The sequence below is a fragment of the Biomphalaria glabrata genome, chromosome 6, assembly GCF_947242115.1.
Source record: "Biomphalaria glabrata chromosome 6, xgBioGlab47.1, whole genome shotgun sequence".
Taxonomy (NCBI): Eukaryota; Metazoa; Mollusca; class Gastropoda; family Planorbidae; genus Biomphalaria; species Biomphalaria glabrata.
The window spans coordinates 18,421,810-18,438,096 of record NC_074716.1 but is presented as its reverse complement, the minus strand read 5'-3'; the positions used below and the strand labels follow the sequence as shown (position 1 = coordinate 18,438,096).

The window sequence follows — 16,287 nt, the reverse complement described above, 5'->3', positions numbered from 1 at the left end:
ATTGGCTGTTTCGCACTTCATTTGAATAGTTCACACTTTTATTGTGACAACGATCGTTTAGAAAATGAATAGAATTTGGTAAGACTAGATTTTTGAACATAAATTTCATGATAATAACCAACCAAACATTTCCCAGCAGGTCTCACTCAGAACACAGAAACTAATGTTTACCGGTACTAGAATCTATCCCGATATGACACAGAAACTACTGTTTACCGGTACTAGAATCTATCCCGATATGACACAGACACAAATGTTTACCGGTACTAGAATCTATCCCGATATGACACAAATGTGTTCGCCTCCAGGACAGCAGAATGAGACAACACATGCTCACAGTCCGTGACTTATTGATTGAAACCAGCGAAACTTGCCTTGCGGAGTGTCTTCATTCAATGCTGACTATTCAAAGATGCTATCAACAGGCCCAAACAAGATACTGACCACAGAATACAATTTTCAAATGTTATAAAAACTTCCTGAGCATCGCAACACTCCATTATTGGAAATAAGAACTACGAAAATTAAAATTTTCTTGACATCTCGATACTTATTATTGGTAATATTGGTGTATAGCAGGGGTGGGCAAATTACGGTCCGCCAGAATGTTTTAAGCGGCCCGCGAACACCTACAGAATTCAGGTGTGCCCACAGATAATACAGGGGAAAAAATTAAATACTTTTAAATATCTTCTTATCTCTTATGATGTAGAGGCTGAAGAAACATTGTCTCTGCATGTCATTCTAAAAAGTTTAAAGTAAATGAAGCTTATGCTTCTTTGAAATATTTTCAAACATTTAGTCAAAGACATAAACTCAGGCCAGTATTTATTCAATGCAAATGAAGAACTGTGTTGAAAGTGTTGGGTTGGCTTGGAACAAGATGGCAAGTGTAAGAACTGGTGGAGCCCGTGCTTTGGCTGGGTAAAACAGTTTTTTAAAATATAAATTAAAGAACAATATCCCAACTATAAACTCGGCACAGGAAAGTTTGCACAAAACTGCATTGAATATGAAACACTTTATTGACCCAATTGTCTCATCGATCAAACTTATCAGAGCTAGGGGACCTTACCACAGGCAGTTCCGAGAAGTACTTGAAGATATGGAAACAAAAAATTTCGATGTTCGGTACCACAGCAGTGTCCGCTGGCTTGGCATTTGCAAGGTACCGGTATTGAGAAGAATATGGGCTCTCAAGGAAGACATTGGTATGCTCCTTGATGGACATAGACTTTGACTTTGTTACTACTAATTCTAAAGAAGAGTCAAGACAGACTTCGTGTTTTTAGTTACAAATATTGCATTGAGTTGCTTGCACATGATATGTATTTTTCCAAACAAAACTTTTCCATTTCTCCAGGCAAGCAAGTGAAAACAGGGTTAATCATTTTCATTTGCTGAAAGGTTTCTAGTAAAATGGTTGAAAAGTACAAGACTTGTTGAATTTGAAATGCAAATTTTAAGACAACAAGATCTTGATACCAGTTTTCACTATCCTCACTTCACCATGTAGTACAGAAGCTGATTCAGCTCCAGACGAAATACCTCCAAGCAAATTGCGACCTTCCAATGGAGTTGTATGGGTGCCAGAAACTAGATTTCCACACTTAAAAAAACTTACGGCTAAATTTTAACATTATTTGGGTCTATATAAGTCGTGAACTTTTTTTTTTGTTTGAAAACAAACACGTGTAAGAACAAGATGCTGTCAGACTGTAATTGGATAGCAGTCATAAGGATAACAACTAGTTAGCTAGTTCCACCACAATTCCGAACATTTTGCGCGAGTGTAAGATTAAATATTTTGCATTAAGTACAACAATACTACCAGATTGTTGTGATGAATTGATGTGATGTAAAAAGGCAATTACAAATTTAAAAAAAAAATATTCGTAAAATTAGTTTTAGAAATCGCTAAATCTTGTTGTAATTCCTCAATTGGTAGTGTAAAAAAAAGATGTATATGTTTAATACACTATCCTTATATATTTTCTAAGTTGTAAATACATATTATAGAATTGCGGCCCCCCATTACTAATTTTTTTTTATGCGGCCCTCGAAAGAAAAAGGTTGCCCACCCCTGGTGTATAGTGTATTCTCATTTAAGGATTAACTCATTCATTTAACAACCTGCTTTTTTTCCCCTGTAAAACTATTATAATAATGTTCTTGTTATAGGTCAGACTGGCTAATGGAGAAAAAAAAAAGCCTCATCTGGGGCATGAAGAATGTAAAGAATGTCCTGTTTTAGGTTATTTAGCATGGAGATAATGTTCTGTTTTAGGTCATTTAGAATGGAGATAATGTCCTGTTTTAGGTCATGAACAATGGAGATAATGTTCTGTTTAAGGTCATAAACAATGGAGAGAATGTTCTGTTTTAGGTCATTTAGAATGGAGATAATGTCCTGTTTTAGGTCATGAACAATGGAGATAATGTTCTGTTTTAGGTTATTTAGCATGGAGATAATGTTCTGTTTTAGGTCATTTAGAATGGAGAGAATGTTCTGTTTTAGGTCATGAACAATGGAGATAATGTTCTGTTTAAGGTCATAAACAATGGAGAGAATGTTCTGTTTTAGGTCATTTAAAATGGGGATAATGTCCTGTTTTAGGTCATGAACAATGGAGATAATGTTCTGTTTAAGGTCATGAACAATGGAGAGAATGCTCTGTTGTAGGTAATTTAGAATGGAGATAATGTCCTGTTTTAGGTCATGAACAATGGAGATTATGTTCTGTTTAAGGTCATAAACAATGGAGATAATGTTCTGTTTTACGTCATTTAGAATGGAGATAATGTTCTGTTTTAGGTCATGAACAATGGAGATAATGTTCTGTTTTAGGTCATAAACAATGGAGAGAATGTTCTGTTTTAGGTCATTAACAATGGAGATAATGTCCTGTTTTAGGTCAATTAGAATGGAGAGAATGTTCTGTTTTAGGTCATGAACAATGGAGATCATGTCCTGTTTTAGGTCATGAACAATGGAGATAATGTTCTGTTGTAGGTCATTTAGAATGGAGAGAATGTTCTGTTTTAGGTCACTTAGAATGGAGATAATGTCCTGTTTTAGGTCATTTTAGAATGGAGAGAATGTTCTGTTTTAGGTCATGAACAATGGAGATAATGTCCTGTTTTAGGTCATGAACAATGGAGATAATGTTCTGTTTTAGGTAATTTAGAATGGAGAGAATGTCCTGTTTTAGGTCATTTAGAATGGAGATAATGTTCTGTTTAAGGTCATAAACAATGGAGAGAATGTTCTGTTTTAGGTCATGAACAATGGAGATAATGTTCTGTTTTAGGTCATGAACAATGGAGATAATGTTCTGTTTTAGGTCATTTAGAATGAAGATAATGTCCTGTTTTAGGTCATGAACAATGGAGATAATGTTCTGTTTAAGGTCATAAACAATGGAGAGAATGTTATGGTTTAGGTCATTTAGAATGGAGATAATGTTGTTTTAGGTCATGAACAATGGAGATAATGTTCTGTTTAAGGTCATGAACAATGGAGATAATTTTCTTTTTAAGGTCATAAACAATGGAGAGAATGTTCTGTTTTAGGTCATTTAGAATTGAGATGATGTTCTGTTTTAGGTCATGAACAATGGAGATAATGTTCTATTTAAGGTCATAAACAATGGAGAGAATTTTCTGTTTTAGGTCATTTAGAATGGAGATAATGTTCTGTTTAAGGTCATGAACAATGGAGATAATGTTCTGTTTTAGGTCATAAACAATGGAGAAAATGTTCTGTTTTAGGTCATTAACAATGGAGATAATGTCCTTTTCTAGGTCATGAACAATGGAGATAATGTTCTGTTTTAGGTCACTTAGAATGGAGAGAATGTTCTGTTTTAGGTCACTTAGAATGGAGATAATGTCCTGTTTTAGGTCACTTAGAATGGAGATAATGTCCTGTTTTAGGTCATTTAGAATGGAGAGAATGTTCTGTTTTAGGTCATGAACAATGGAGATCATGTTCTGTTTTAGGTCATGAACAATGGAGATAATGTCCTGTTTTAGGTCATGAACAATGGAGATAATGTTCTGTTTTAGGTCATTTAGAATGGAGAGAATGTCCTGTTTTAGGTCATTTAGAATGGAGAGAATGTTCTGTTTTAGGTCATGAACAATGGAGATAATGTCCTGTTTTAGGTCATGAACAATGGAGATAATGTTCTGTTTTAGGTCATTTAGAATGGAGAGAATGTCCTGTTTTAGGTCATTTAGAATGGAGAGAATGTCCTGTTTTAGGTCATTTACAATGGAGAGAATGTTCTGTTTTAGGTCATTTAGTTAGAATGGGGAGAGAATGCCTAGACTAAAAAATAATTACCATTTTCTTGTCATAACAAAGTTGGAAACTAACAAGATAAATATATTTAAAAAAAAAAATTTTTTGATAATTTTCTTGATCTGAGATTGTATGTCGGAGAAAAAACGTGTTCAAATTTTGACCAGACAGACAGACAGCGTTGATATAAACTTTGTAAAAATGAACACCAACTATGCGGAGGTTTTCGATAGTTTTACTTTCAAAACTAAATGATAATCACAAGCATTATTTGAGATCATAGTTTACATAGCCAACATTTTATAGTCAATCAATACAGAATAAGCCAAAGTAACATTTATAAGTAGTCAATATAGACTGAGGCAACATTTTAAATCAGCCCACATTTATGACGAGACGATTGATAATCAGGTAACATATACATTTAGTTAAAATCATTAATGCAAACTTACGAACAATGAAAAAAACTCATTCAATAATTTAATCATAAAAATAGCGGCATTAACATATTTTAATGGGAAAAAAAATTAAAAATTACATAATATATGTATAAAACAAATCAGACACCAGCTAGTTCATCGGTTTCTTATAAGACTTTTACAACGCTCTGAAAATTAGCACCTATAAATATATGTGTATGCCTACTGTAGTCTAAATATTAATGTGTACAAATACCAATGAATTAAGCTGCTTCGCTAGGATAAATACAACAATATACCGTAGTGCTATTATCATGGGGAAAAAAAAGACAACAAAAAACAAATGGTGAAGTCAGGCACAATCAGTCAAAGCAATGGACATGATTAAAATGTGGTTATGTTCTTGTCTGAAGAAACTTCAGTAATTTTTAAGATAATGGTCGTTGTCAAAGGGAGTTAAAACAAAACGATATTACAACAGTGGTTCAGATTGCAGAAGTAGGCCTACTACAGACTAATCTTTTCGATTTGATTGACATGGTCATCTAAAACTAGTGATTGGCAAAAATAGAATTCGTCTAAGCAAGGCAGTATGTCTCAAATAGGCTTACATGGCCACATTGAAATAGCCTTTTAAAGTACATTTAGACATAAAATACAACTTTTCATGAACATAATTTGTAAGGATAGACCACATCTAGTTTTTGTAATTTAAGAATAGTATAGTGCTTGTAAGACTTATTTATAAATTGCGTACAAAGTAACAATACACCATGTTCTGGTGGAATCCTGTGTGCATACATAAATACTGTGTTGCTTTGCGCGGAATTGACGCACAATGTACAATGAAATTAGATTTTGTTTTACAGAGGCCGAGGCCACAAAACGCTGAGAGTAGGCCTATCTCGTCTGCAAGATCAGAGCCACTAAGTCGGCTAAAATTGATTGGAAGTGGATGACAGGCCAGAAAAACAAAAGGGTCTTTGTTTTAAATCATTGAAGGGAACAGAGATACAGATAATCCACTTGTCTGAAGAGAAATGATTTTTGGTTCCAAAATGCTGTCAACTGTGGTCTTTCAACCACACGGCATATGTTGCTTTATTATTCAGGTAAAATTAAAGAATCTCATGATTATCTTTTCATATGCATGAAATACCCATATTGACAAAATTGTTTCACAAAATAAAACAAAGCCTTTATTATATAGGGTTAATTAAAAAGGCAGTATTAAAAATCAGCAAAACTCAAGAAAACAAAGAAACTAAAACGCTAAAAAAAAAAAAAAAAAAGCCCTGAGATATATATGAAACAAATATTCACATTTGAGTCTGCTAAGAAAAATTAGTTTAAGTGCTCTTTCTTCCCTAAGCAATTCGAACATGTGATTGTTTGCTTGAACAGCTAAGTCTGTCATTAACATGCATGACTCGGTTACTAGGGATATAATTTTCTATTTTGAAGTGTAAAGTATAAGATATATAAGAATTCATCTTTACAGGAATATAGTTCAATGTCTTGCCTTTAGCGACAAGAAAACCCGTGTAATGCACAAAGGGCACACTAATGAAATGTTTACAGATTTATAAATGAGATTGACTTGTTTTTTTTTTTAACTTGTAAGGATGTATTTGATAGCATTAAATATACAAAATCTAGACATGCTCAGGTTTTAAAAAGTATGTTTTAAGACAGCTTTGTATAGTAAACTGTACATAAACATGCCTAGCGTAGCCTATAAATGTGATCCTGATTGTCGCTTACGTTTAAAGAGACATATTGATTAATGAATAAGTAAACGCACATGTATTGTTTAAGGCAAGTAAACAATTGGAATATTAAAAGGCATTTTGTTTTCTATAAATGCTATTCAATGTAAACTACTTTGGTACAAAGTTCTCGTGATGCTATTGACCAAGGAAGAGAGTAATGTTTAATGTGAGCACATGTGATAAAATGTATGCCCAAACATAACACAGATAGTAGCCTTCACGATGTGTAGAATGGAGTGTAGTCTAAATAAGTCTATGTATATTCAATGTTCTAAGTGAACACCACCATCGTCATGATCGAGTTGCTTGTAACTCTGCTGGTCATCTGGGAATGTTTCCAGACAGCGCCAAAAATAGTAATGAGAACTAGAACAATGCATTCAGTCACCGCCTGATATCTTTAGAACAAAACCTCGGCAGCCTGGACATTGTTTACGATTCGTTTCAAATATTCTTTTCCTAGTTTCAAAAATGTAAATCTGAATCTTGTAACGTGTCCTACATTCCGTTGTACTTACTTAGGCTGTACTTACTTGGGCTGTACTTACTTGGGCTGTACTTACTTAGGCTACTTTTACAAGTGTAAACGTTCAAATACGAATCAATAAATAAAAGGACTTTAACTTGTAGTGTACGAATTTTAAAGGAAACTAATTCTGTTCAAACCACAGAGAGCAATCTGAGCTAGGCCTACACAATGTCAGGATGAAACAGTTCAAGGTGATTATAGCAATCTGAGCTAGGCCTACACAATGTCAGGATGAAACAGTTCAAGGTGATTATAGCAATCTGAGCTAGGCCTACACAATGTCAGGATGAAACAGTTCAAGGTGATTATAGCAATCTGAGCTAGGCCTACACAATGTCAGGATGAAACAGTTCAAGGTGATTATAGCAATCTGAGCTAGGCCTACACAATGTCAGGATGAAACAGTTCAAGGTGATTATAGCAATCTGAGCTAGGCCTACACAATGTCAGGATGAAACAGTTCAAGGTGATTATAGCAATCTGAGCTAGGCCTACACAATGTCAGGATGAAACAGTTCAAGGTGATTATAGCAATCGGAAACATTAGTGAATTTCTCAAGACAAATCCAACAAAATTCAATTTTACATACTCTACAAGTCATGTGATTGCAACCATCATTTTTTTCAATGGGGACACTGCATACTGGACATAATTTACGATTTAATGGATCTTCTCTTTTCCAAATTTCAAAATGTAAATTTGAATCTTGCTGGCTGACAAACATTTTGCAAGAGAGGCCGACATGATAATTGGAGTGACAACTTGTGCACAGGCTAATTAGACAAGCTGGACAATTAAATTCATTGCCCTCTACATCTTCTGTAACTTCGTATACAACTGGACAGTTGGCAGTCTTGCAGTATTTATATCTTCTGCTGTTTGTAGCCACCAGAGAGTCTAGTGAGCGTTGGGCCAGTTTCGATTCGCTGATCCAGTTTTGTTTCAAACAGAATCTTAGATCTTTCCAAACTAAAGCCAGTGAACAATTTTCTTTGACACAGTCTACGGGGAATTGTTTGTCTTCAACGGCAACACTGACCATTGCTTTCAGACAAGTGTGGCAGTAACTATGGCCACAGCCTTCTAATCTATACAGTTCAGTGCAACTTTCAACAGGACACATACATACTACACAATCTGGCAACCATTTCTCTGTCTGTTGATGAACTCTTGAAGCCAAATCTTTTTCTATCGCTGCGATTTCATTTTCTGTTTGTGTTACAGCTCCAGGCGATCCAAAAATAGACAATTTCTGCTGCTTGAAATCAATTTTTGCATCCATCAAATGAAAATGTTCAATTAATCCATTGTGTAAATCACCAAACCTTTTCATTATCTCTTTCATTAAACCTTGTGGCTTTTCATTGCCACTTAAAAGTAGGTCAGATTTTTTTGCATGTTTCAGTTCTTCAAAATATTCTAAAATTTTTATTTTGGTTTGGACTACATCCTCAAAAGTCCCATAAATATGAATTCGCTCCTTTCTTTTGTCAACATTAATAAGTACTTTGAACCTATTTTCAATTATTTTAATCTGTTTCAAGCCTTCAGGTTTCAAAACGCTTCTAGTCAGATCAGAAATGCTGCAGTCTACAATTTCTCCGTCTAGTTTATTTTGAAATAAGTCTCTTGCTTCGACTAGGCATTTGGCGGATGTACATCTTATATCTATTGCAAAGTCTTTCTTTTTCATTTCCCTTATTTTGACCTCTACACTATTGCCAACCGTTAAATAATCCTTGATTTCATCAATTTCAGCTCGGCAAATTTTCATTATAGATTCTGGAACGTATAGCGTTGTCTTTAGCCTAGGACATATTTCTACAGGTTTATTCTGAACTCTGAGTCTGTTCTGCATAAACTTGCACAGTTGTTCCCCTTCTGATAACTTATCAAAATGTATAAAGCCTACATAATTAATTGACGACTCTTTTGGTTGAATCATATTTATTTCAAACGTATTGTTTGACAGGTGTAACAATTCTGAATACTTCTTGAGTTCATGTGATAAAAGCGTCTTCATGTCTTCTACCTCGTGCTCTGTAGCTGTTACTTTTATTCTAAGAACCGTAACAGAAAGGTGACGAGAGATTCGTTTGTCATAATTGACTAGACTAAGAATACTGTCTTTGATGACCTGCTCATCAGCCCGCCCGGTTGCATGACAAATGAGATCCTCACCTTTATTAGACATTTTTAGTTTTAGTCTTTTCCCATTAGGTAAGCTGATGTATTTATCCAAAAAAGTTGATTTATCTATGAGGCTACACTTAATAAAAGCTGTCCCAATTCCTTTTATCGGTCTTCTGCACCAAGTCAATTTGACTTCAAACTTCCTTTGAACTTTTTTAATGTCATTATCTATCTTAAAATTTGCAGCATTTTCAGCATCCTTCATTGTACATGTAACTGCATTTTGTGCTTCCTGTTTGGTCTTGTATCTAAGGAAGCCCCAAGGGTTTGAACTTTTGAATTTAATACATTCAACAATTTCACCAAAAGCAGAAAACTTGTGTCGTATTTCTTCTTGGGTTGTTCTAAAAGAACTGTTCCGTATAATTATTTTGTTACTTTCATCTGGCATCAACAAGGATTTGACTTCTGCTCCTTGACCCAAGACCACACGAAATCCTGTTCTGTCACACCCATTGGGGTTTTTCAAGACAGGAATCTCATCTTCTTCTAGAACTAGAGTTTGTAAAATTGTTTGTTTGCAATGTTTAATGTTGTATGCAACTTGAGAATTCATTGGAGACGAGGAATAAATATCAATGGTTCCCATTTCTCTGTCAGCTTCTACTACAACTGTTGACATTCCACTGTTAGAAAGTTCTTCTTCCAATTCACGTAAATGTAAATACTTTGGACCAACTAAATGTCTAAACATCGTTAATCCAATCTGTTCTCTGAGAACAAGTTCAATCTTTCTTTTTTTAACTTCTTCCATGTCAAAAGATAACCTCCCTTCTTGCAGTGCTTCCTGTACCCAGCCCTCTTCAACGATGGAGATACATTTAATAAAATCTTTGGTTGTCTTCATGAATTCAGTGTAAACAATCCATTCAGGTTTGGCATTGAGACTTAGAAGACTGGACGAGGGATGAAAGTGGACTTGTTTTTCTACTTCCAGGGCATAATAACCAGCTCTAAGGTGACCTAAATAATGAGACAAAGAGAACATGTAGGCCTGGAATATCAGTTTTTGAAAGAAACTTGTTACTGATACAATGTCACCAAAAGAGCTTTCTACATGAATATCAGCTTCCTTTTTAAGTATTTGAATCATTTCATCCACACTTTGTTTGGTATAAGTGACAACTTTGTAATTGATGCTTTTGTCCTTACACCAGCTGGATTGTGATTTTTTAGGTACATTGGTCCAATCTTTATACACTTCCAGCCAAGTAAATACATCTCCATCTTGCGAACCATAGTGTAGTTTAGTTTTGGAAGATTTCTGTTGGTCTGTTTCTGATATTCCTTTATAGAACATATTACTTCCATTATTTAACAATGAAGCTATGACTATGGAATCATAAAGAAGATAATGTTTAAATCCATGATAAATAAGAAAACCTTGTCTGGGATCAAAAGGCAGTTTATTGATCCACTTTCCAAGTTCTGTTATCCCATCATTAGACATGGCACCTAGATGAATCAAAGTAGATATAGCAGCATCAATAGCATCTTGTCCTGGGGATTGTACAAAATCATAATATCGGCAATCAATGCCTAGAGCAGCCAACTTTAAAACTGCTTGGCCTAAATGAACTCTAAGTATTTCTGGTTTACTAGAAGGTTCCATTGACTTGTATCCACTTTCAGAATAAAGTCTGAAACACTTTCCACTTGAAGTTCTTCCTGCTCGACCTTTTCTTTGATCTGCTGAACTTTTGCTGATGACATGAGTTCCCAGAACATTAATGTTTTTCTTGGCATCATATTTGACTTCCTTAGCAACCCCAGTGTCAATCACATATTTAATCCCATCAATAGTGATCGAAGTTTCAGCACTGTTTGTGGCAAATACAATTTTTCTAATGCCATCTGGCAAAGGTTCAAATACTTTCTTCTGTTCTTCGGGTGGAAGTTGTCCATGCAAAGGAAAACATTTAAAATTGGTTACTCCTCGCATTTGCTTCTGGAATTCTTCACAGCATTTCATAATTTCTACAGGGGAGGTAAGAAAGACTAAAATATCGCCTGGCTCTTCATGTCTGTGGACTTCAATGGCCTTAGCTACAGCTTTTCTTTCGTGGTCCTCAAACTCCACATCAGTGTCACAGTCATCGTAAACAATGTCAACTGGAAACATCCTACCAGACACACGCAACTCAGGAGTCGAATGAAAATATTGGATGAATATTTCAGGGTCAATGGTTGCAGATGTGACAATGACTTTCAGGTCAGGTCTTTTAGGTAAACATGTTTTGATCATGCTGAGTAATAGATCTGTATAAATACTTCGTTCATGGGCTTCATCTACAATGATGCAGGAATAGCCAGAGAAATGTTTATCTTTTAGGCATTCATTCAGTAGGCAATGATCTGTTGAAAATATAATTTTTGTGTCGCCCCGTTTTGAAATCATTTTCTTGATACCAGTTTTGTATCCAACAAGTTGACCGACATTGACCACCATTTCTTTTGCTACTCTTTCCGCCAATGTTATCGCTGCTACTTTTCTGGGCTGAGTGCATACGATTGATCCTGCCTTGGCCAGTCCAGCTTCATAAAGATATTGAACCAGCTGGGTGCTTTTACCAGAGCCTGTCTCTCCAAGAATGACAGAGACTTGGTTTGATGTCACTTTCTCTATTATGTCTTGTCTCCTGGCATACATTGGAAGAGCCATCTTTAATCTGTTACATTCAATACCCACTTGACGCATTACAGTCCTCCCTGCATCATTCAGAGTACGAGTTACTGAAGTCATGTTGAGTATTTCCCACTGCTTGAGGAACTCTTCTTTTTGTTTTTCTAATTCTTCTATTTTATCTAAAATTACAATTTCTTTATATCTATCTGCTTCTTGCTCGTGCTCGATTTGAAATAACTTTTCCAGCTGCTTGGTCAAATATTGGATTTTTTCATTATGTTTCTCTACACTTTGTGACTTTAAAGACTCCAGTAACAAGGACAACTCCTTTCTCATTCTGTTTAGTTTAGCTTCAGCACGGTTAAAACTGTCTTCTTTTATTTGTTTATCTTTGTTTTGCTTGGTCTGAACTAGTTGACATTTCTTTTCTGTTTGAATATAGGCCCTCATGTGTACTTTACATTTAGTACTGTTGATTAACTTTGATATTCTTTTAGCTGCTGCCCTGCTGGGTGTATTTAGTTTGCAAATTGTTTTTGACTTTTTGGAGGATTCTACACTGATATTGTCTACTTTTATATGTGGCATCTTTAATGGAACTAAAAGATTTAAAATTGAAGTAAGGTCTAATTTTCCAGAGAATATCTCAATTTCTATTATTGTAGGAATAGATGTTGCAGAGATTGAAGTTTTAGCATCAGTGATTTTTGGTGATAGATCATTTATATTCTCTTTGTCCTGAAAACATTGATCCTTTGTCTCACTTATAGTTTCTTTTATAAAGACATCAGAATTTTGTGTCTTCTGTGTATGGACATCAGACTTTAACTGTGTCTTCTGTGTATGGACATCAGACTTTTGTGTCTTCTGTGTGTGGACATCAGACTTTAACTGTGTCTTCTGTGTATGGACATCAGACTTTAACTGTGTCTTCTGTGTATAGTCACTTGTCTGTAACTGTGTCTTCTGTGTATAAACATCAGACTTTAACTGTGTCTTCTGTGTATTGACATCACACTTTAACTGTGTCTTCTCTGTATGGACATCAGACTTTAATTGTCTCTTCTGTTTAGGGACATCAGACTTTAATTGTGTCTTCTGTGTATAAACATCAGGCTTTAACTGTGTCTTCTGTGTATAAACATCAGAATTTAACTGTGTCTTCTGTTTAGGGGCATCAGACTTTAATTGTGTCTTCTGTTTAGGGACATTAGACTTTAATTGTGTCTTCTGTATATGGACATCAGACTTTAACTGTGTCTTCTGTGTACAAACATCAGACTTTAACTGTGTCTTCTGTGTAACTTTAAGAACAGATGGTAAGTGAGTGACAAGAGCTTGCTGATTTTGTATTGAGCTCATTAGAGCTGAATCTTTGTGGACTGGTAAAGGCTCATTGATGTTTTTCTCTACTTGATAACATTGATCTGTTTTCTTGCATTCACTTTGGTTTGATGGTGGTTTTGAATGTTGACTTTTCTTTTTATTGTCTTTTATTGTTTTTGTGTCACTAGCATTTCTTGTGCTAACTATCTGAAAGTGAACTGTTTCCTTTAAATTAGTTTGTATAATTCTATGCAAGTCTATGACAAAATTTACAGCTTTCTCTTTACTAACAGTCATTAAAGCAACAGTGCATAAACTTTTATATTCACTGCAGATGATGGAATCATCAATGATAGTTGGCTGGAAAAGGGTGTTAGTTTTCTGTATATATGAACACATTTTCTCTTTAAGTTGTGAGGCATTTTCAAATTGTTTGTGAATTATAAAAACAGATTTTGTTGTCCAATCAGAATTATCAGTAAGTAACTTCAGATCTGAAGCTTTTGTTCTACTCAGTCTATCTGAATTAGAAAGTGGTCTTCTGTTTCCTTCTGGCTTTTCTGAATTAGGATCTAGTCTTATGTTTCCTATTTGTTTATTAGAATTAAAATTAGGAGCCTTTATATCCATTTGGATTTTAGAACTTAAGCCTGCTTGTGTCTTATAATTTGTTTGTTTGCCAGTACTAAGATTTGTTGTTTTGTTATTTCTTTGTTTAATAGAGTTAAAACTTAATGATTCATTGGATATCTGTTGACTAGGTTTAGAACATAGTGCTGCACATTCTTTGTGTGAGACGGAAGGTTGGTGATCATTGCTGTGCTCAAAATTGTTCAGTTCATTTTGACTAGTCCCAACAAGTCTGCCTAAATCTGATCTACATTCACTTCTTTTCATTTCTTCTAATTCTTGAAGTTACTACCATTGAATGAAAGAGAAATGAGTACATTGATTAAAATCTTTCTTTGTTTTAATAGCCTCACATTGTTTAGCTTGAATGAACATTTTGTTACAGCTGATCGTCTTAAACTGAGCTCTAAACTCAATAAAAAAAAGCTGTCTTTGAATTTGGATATTCTCTGAAACATCAAGAAAAACAACGCATAATTATAAAAACTTCAAACACTATCATGCTACATACTAACATTAGTTCTATATGGTACCAAAAAAAAAAAGAACTTTTATTTAATGGTATGTTTATCACAAGTCCTCAAATAAATTGTTGAAATAAATGACTTTAAAGAAAACAGATAAATATAAATAATAAATTAAAATAAAAATGTTTATACATTTTCAGATGTTCCTTCAGAAAAAAAAAGATTATGCCCTAGCGCTATATAGCAGGATAGCAGGGGATGTTGTCAAACAAGGTTAAACTCAGGACCTATGTGAAGACAATCCGAACTGCATAACATATGACTAGCCAGCCATTGAGCTGCAATAGGATACTAATTCAAGCAATTTTTATTCCTAACATCAAAATATTGAAGGCCCAGTGGCTGAGTGGTAAAACACTTAACTTCCAAACGGAGGGGGGATTCCGGGTTTGAATCCTGATTAAGACTGGGATTTTTATTTCAGGATCTTAAGGGCACCTCTTAGTCCACCAAGCTACTAATGGATACCTGAAGTTTGTTGGGGAAAAGTAATAGTGGTTGGTCGTTGTGCTGGCCACATAAACTGGGATATTTGGGTGGGGATGTGTAGGGATATTATTTGGAATGGAATGTAGTAAATAATCTTCCAGATATAAGGCAGTTAGGTGTATTTTTAAAAATGAAATACATAATCAGATTTGTCTCTATAAATAATTTATTTGACTTAGAATGTACTATTTGTTGCCAAAATTATACTGAAAATACATTGATCTTTCTTTCTCATAAACATCAGGTGAATAGTTCTTTTTACTCAATCTTTTTTCACTTTACATTATTTTTAGTTATCTTTGATGTTTATTAGCCTTCAATAAACTATCAGCAAACAAATATACAGTATTTGTCTTAAACTGGTTCACATATAATAGACCAGTATCACAAATACATTGGCTTGGAAATTAATTAAAATTAAAATTGTATCAACTAATAGCATGCCAGACACAATCATTTGTTTCAGTACTTCCCTGAGCCAGATCTGGTATTAGCAGTCAATAAATTAATGTAGATATATAGATCTAGATACACTTAAACTATCTTTCATATTATAACATAGATCTAGGCCTACAAATGAAGCTTTTTAATTCTCTTACATTTGAAACAAATATTAAATTACTAGAGATCTATATCCTGATAAAAATGACTATATAGGCACTATAGCATAGGCTAAAATATTTTGTATAATTAAAATTATAACTAGACTCTAATAAATTATAGGCTGAACTTAAAATTACTATCTAAATAGATCTAGATCTATAGATTAAAATAATAAATTACATAAATTAATATATCTATATCTTTGCATCGCGATGACTATATCATTATATGCAACTGTCAAATATGATACTAGCTGTCAATCTTTAAGTAAAGTTTAAGCAAATCTTGATCTAGAGTAGATAGACTCTAGATCTATCTAATATAGTAATAAGTTTAAATATAGGCTGTTAAGCCTAAAAAGGTCCATCTATCACAATTTCTAACTCTAAGATTAAGTGACACTAAGTAGACCAAGTAAGTCTCATATTCTATGACTTATACCGGTACGTAGTATAGTATAGAGTATAGTTATAGACTGGCTGACTGGCGTACTCTTAAAGAATTTGTATCAAGAGAGAAAACTATAGCAGCTCCCTAAAAAAAAGGTCCATACATATATTGATCTACATGTCTACTCAGCATAATTAGTAATCGAAACCGGGACTGCGCTGTCGTGACTATAAATAAAGCTTACTTTGTCAACACGTACTAACGAACGTTTAACAGAAGTCAATGAATACGGGAAATTGAGTTCTTCTTTCAGTGGATACTCTTTCCAAGAAATCGGACGGGTACAAGGAAAAATAGTAGCCCTTTTTTTTTTCTTCAATTTTAATGTTTACTTTAAACTATGATTTTAAAAAGTTTTAAAGTTTATAAACGTGATTTTAGACTGCTTAATTATTCTCTGTATTTGAAAAAAAAAA

The 16,287-nt window shown here is 34.2% G+C and overlaps 2 protein-coding genes across 7 annotated transcripts; both read right to left on the bottom strand.

The window, feature by feature from the left end:
* Positions 1 to 2,191: 2,191 nt before the first annotated feature.
* LOC129926699 (cyclic AMP-inducible protein BP74-like) lies at positions 2,192 to 2,968 on the bottom strand. The gene has a single exon (XM_056032299.1). The coding sequence runs from the start codon at positions 2,966 to 2,968 to the stop codon at positions 2,192 to 2,194; it is 777 nt and encodes a 258-aa protein (XP_055888274.1).
* Positions 2,969 to 4,525: 1,557 nt separating this feature from the next.
* LOC106058683 (uncharacterized) lies at positions 4,526 to 16,138 on the bottom strand. 6 transcript variants are annotated; one of them, XM_056032120.1, is made up of 3 exons: positions 15,869 to 15,968; positions 7,548 to 14,251; positions 4,526 to 7,217 (listed from the first exon to the last, which is right to left on the bottom strand). In XM_056032120.1, exons 2-3 carry the CDS (start codon positions 14,067 to 14,069, stop codon positions 7,188 to 7,190), a joined length of 6,552 nt encoding a protein of 2,183 aa, XP_055888095.1. In that variant the 5' UTR covers positions 14,070 to 14,251; positions 15,869 to 15,968; the 3' UTR covers positions 4,526 to 7,187. The 6 variants fall into 6 exon arrangements, with proteins under 6 accessions (XP_055888095.1, XP_055888093.1, XP_055888094.1 ...); XM_056032118.1 differs by lacking the exon at positions 15,869 to 15,968 and adding an exon at positions 16,056 to 16,138 and having other exon boundaries at positions 4,526 to 14,251; XM_056032119.1 differs by lacking the exon at positions 15,869 to 15,968 and adding an exon at positions 15,975 to 16,070 and having other exon boundaries at positions 4,526 to 14,251.
* Positions 16,139 to 16,287: the final 149 nt, after the last annotated feature.

Bases quoted from the DNA above. Each gene is read 5' to 3' on its own strand.
- LOC129926699 (XM_056032299.1), bottom strand. From the start codon at position 2,968: ATGATCTCCATTGTTCATGACCTAAAACAGAACATTCTCTCCATTCTA.
- LOC106058683 (XM_056032118.1), bottom strand. From the start codon at position 14,069: ATGAAAAGAAGTGAATGTAGATCAGATTTAGGCAGACTTGTTGGGACT.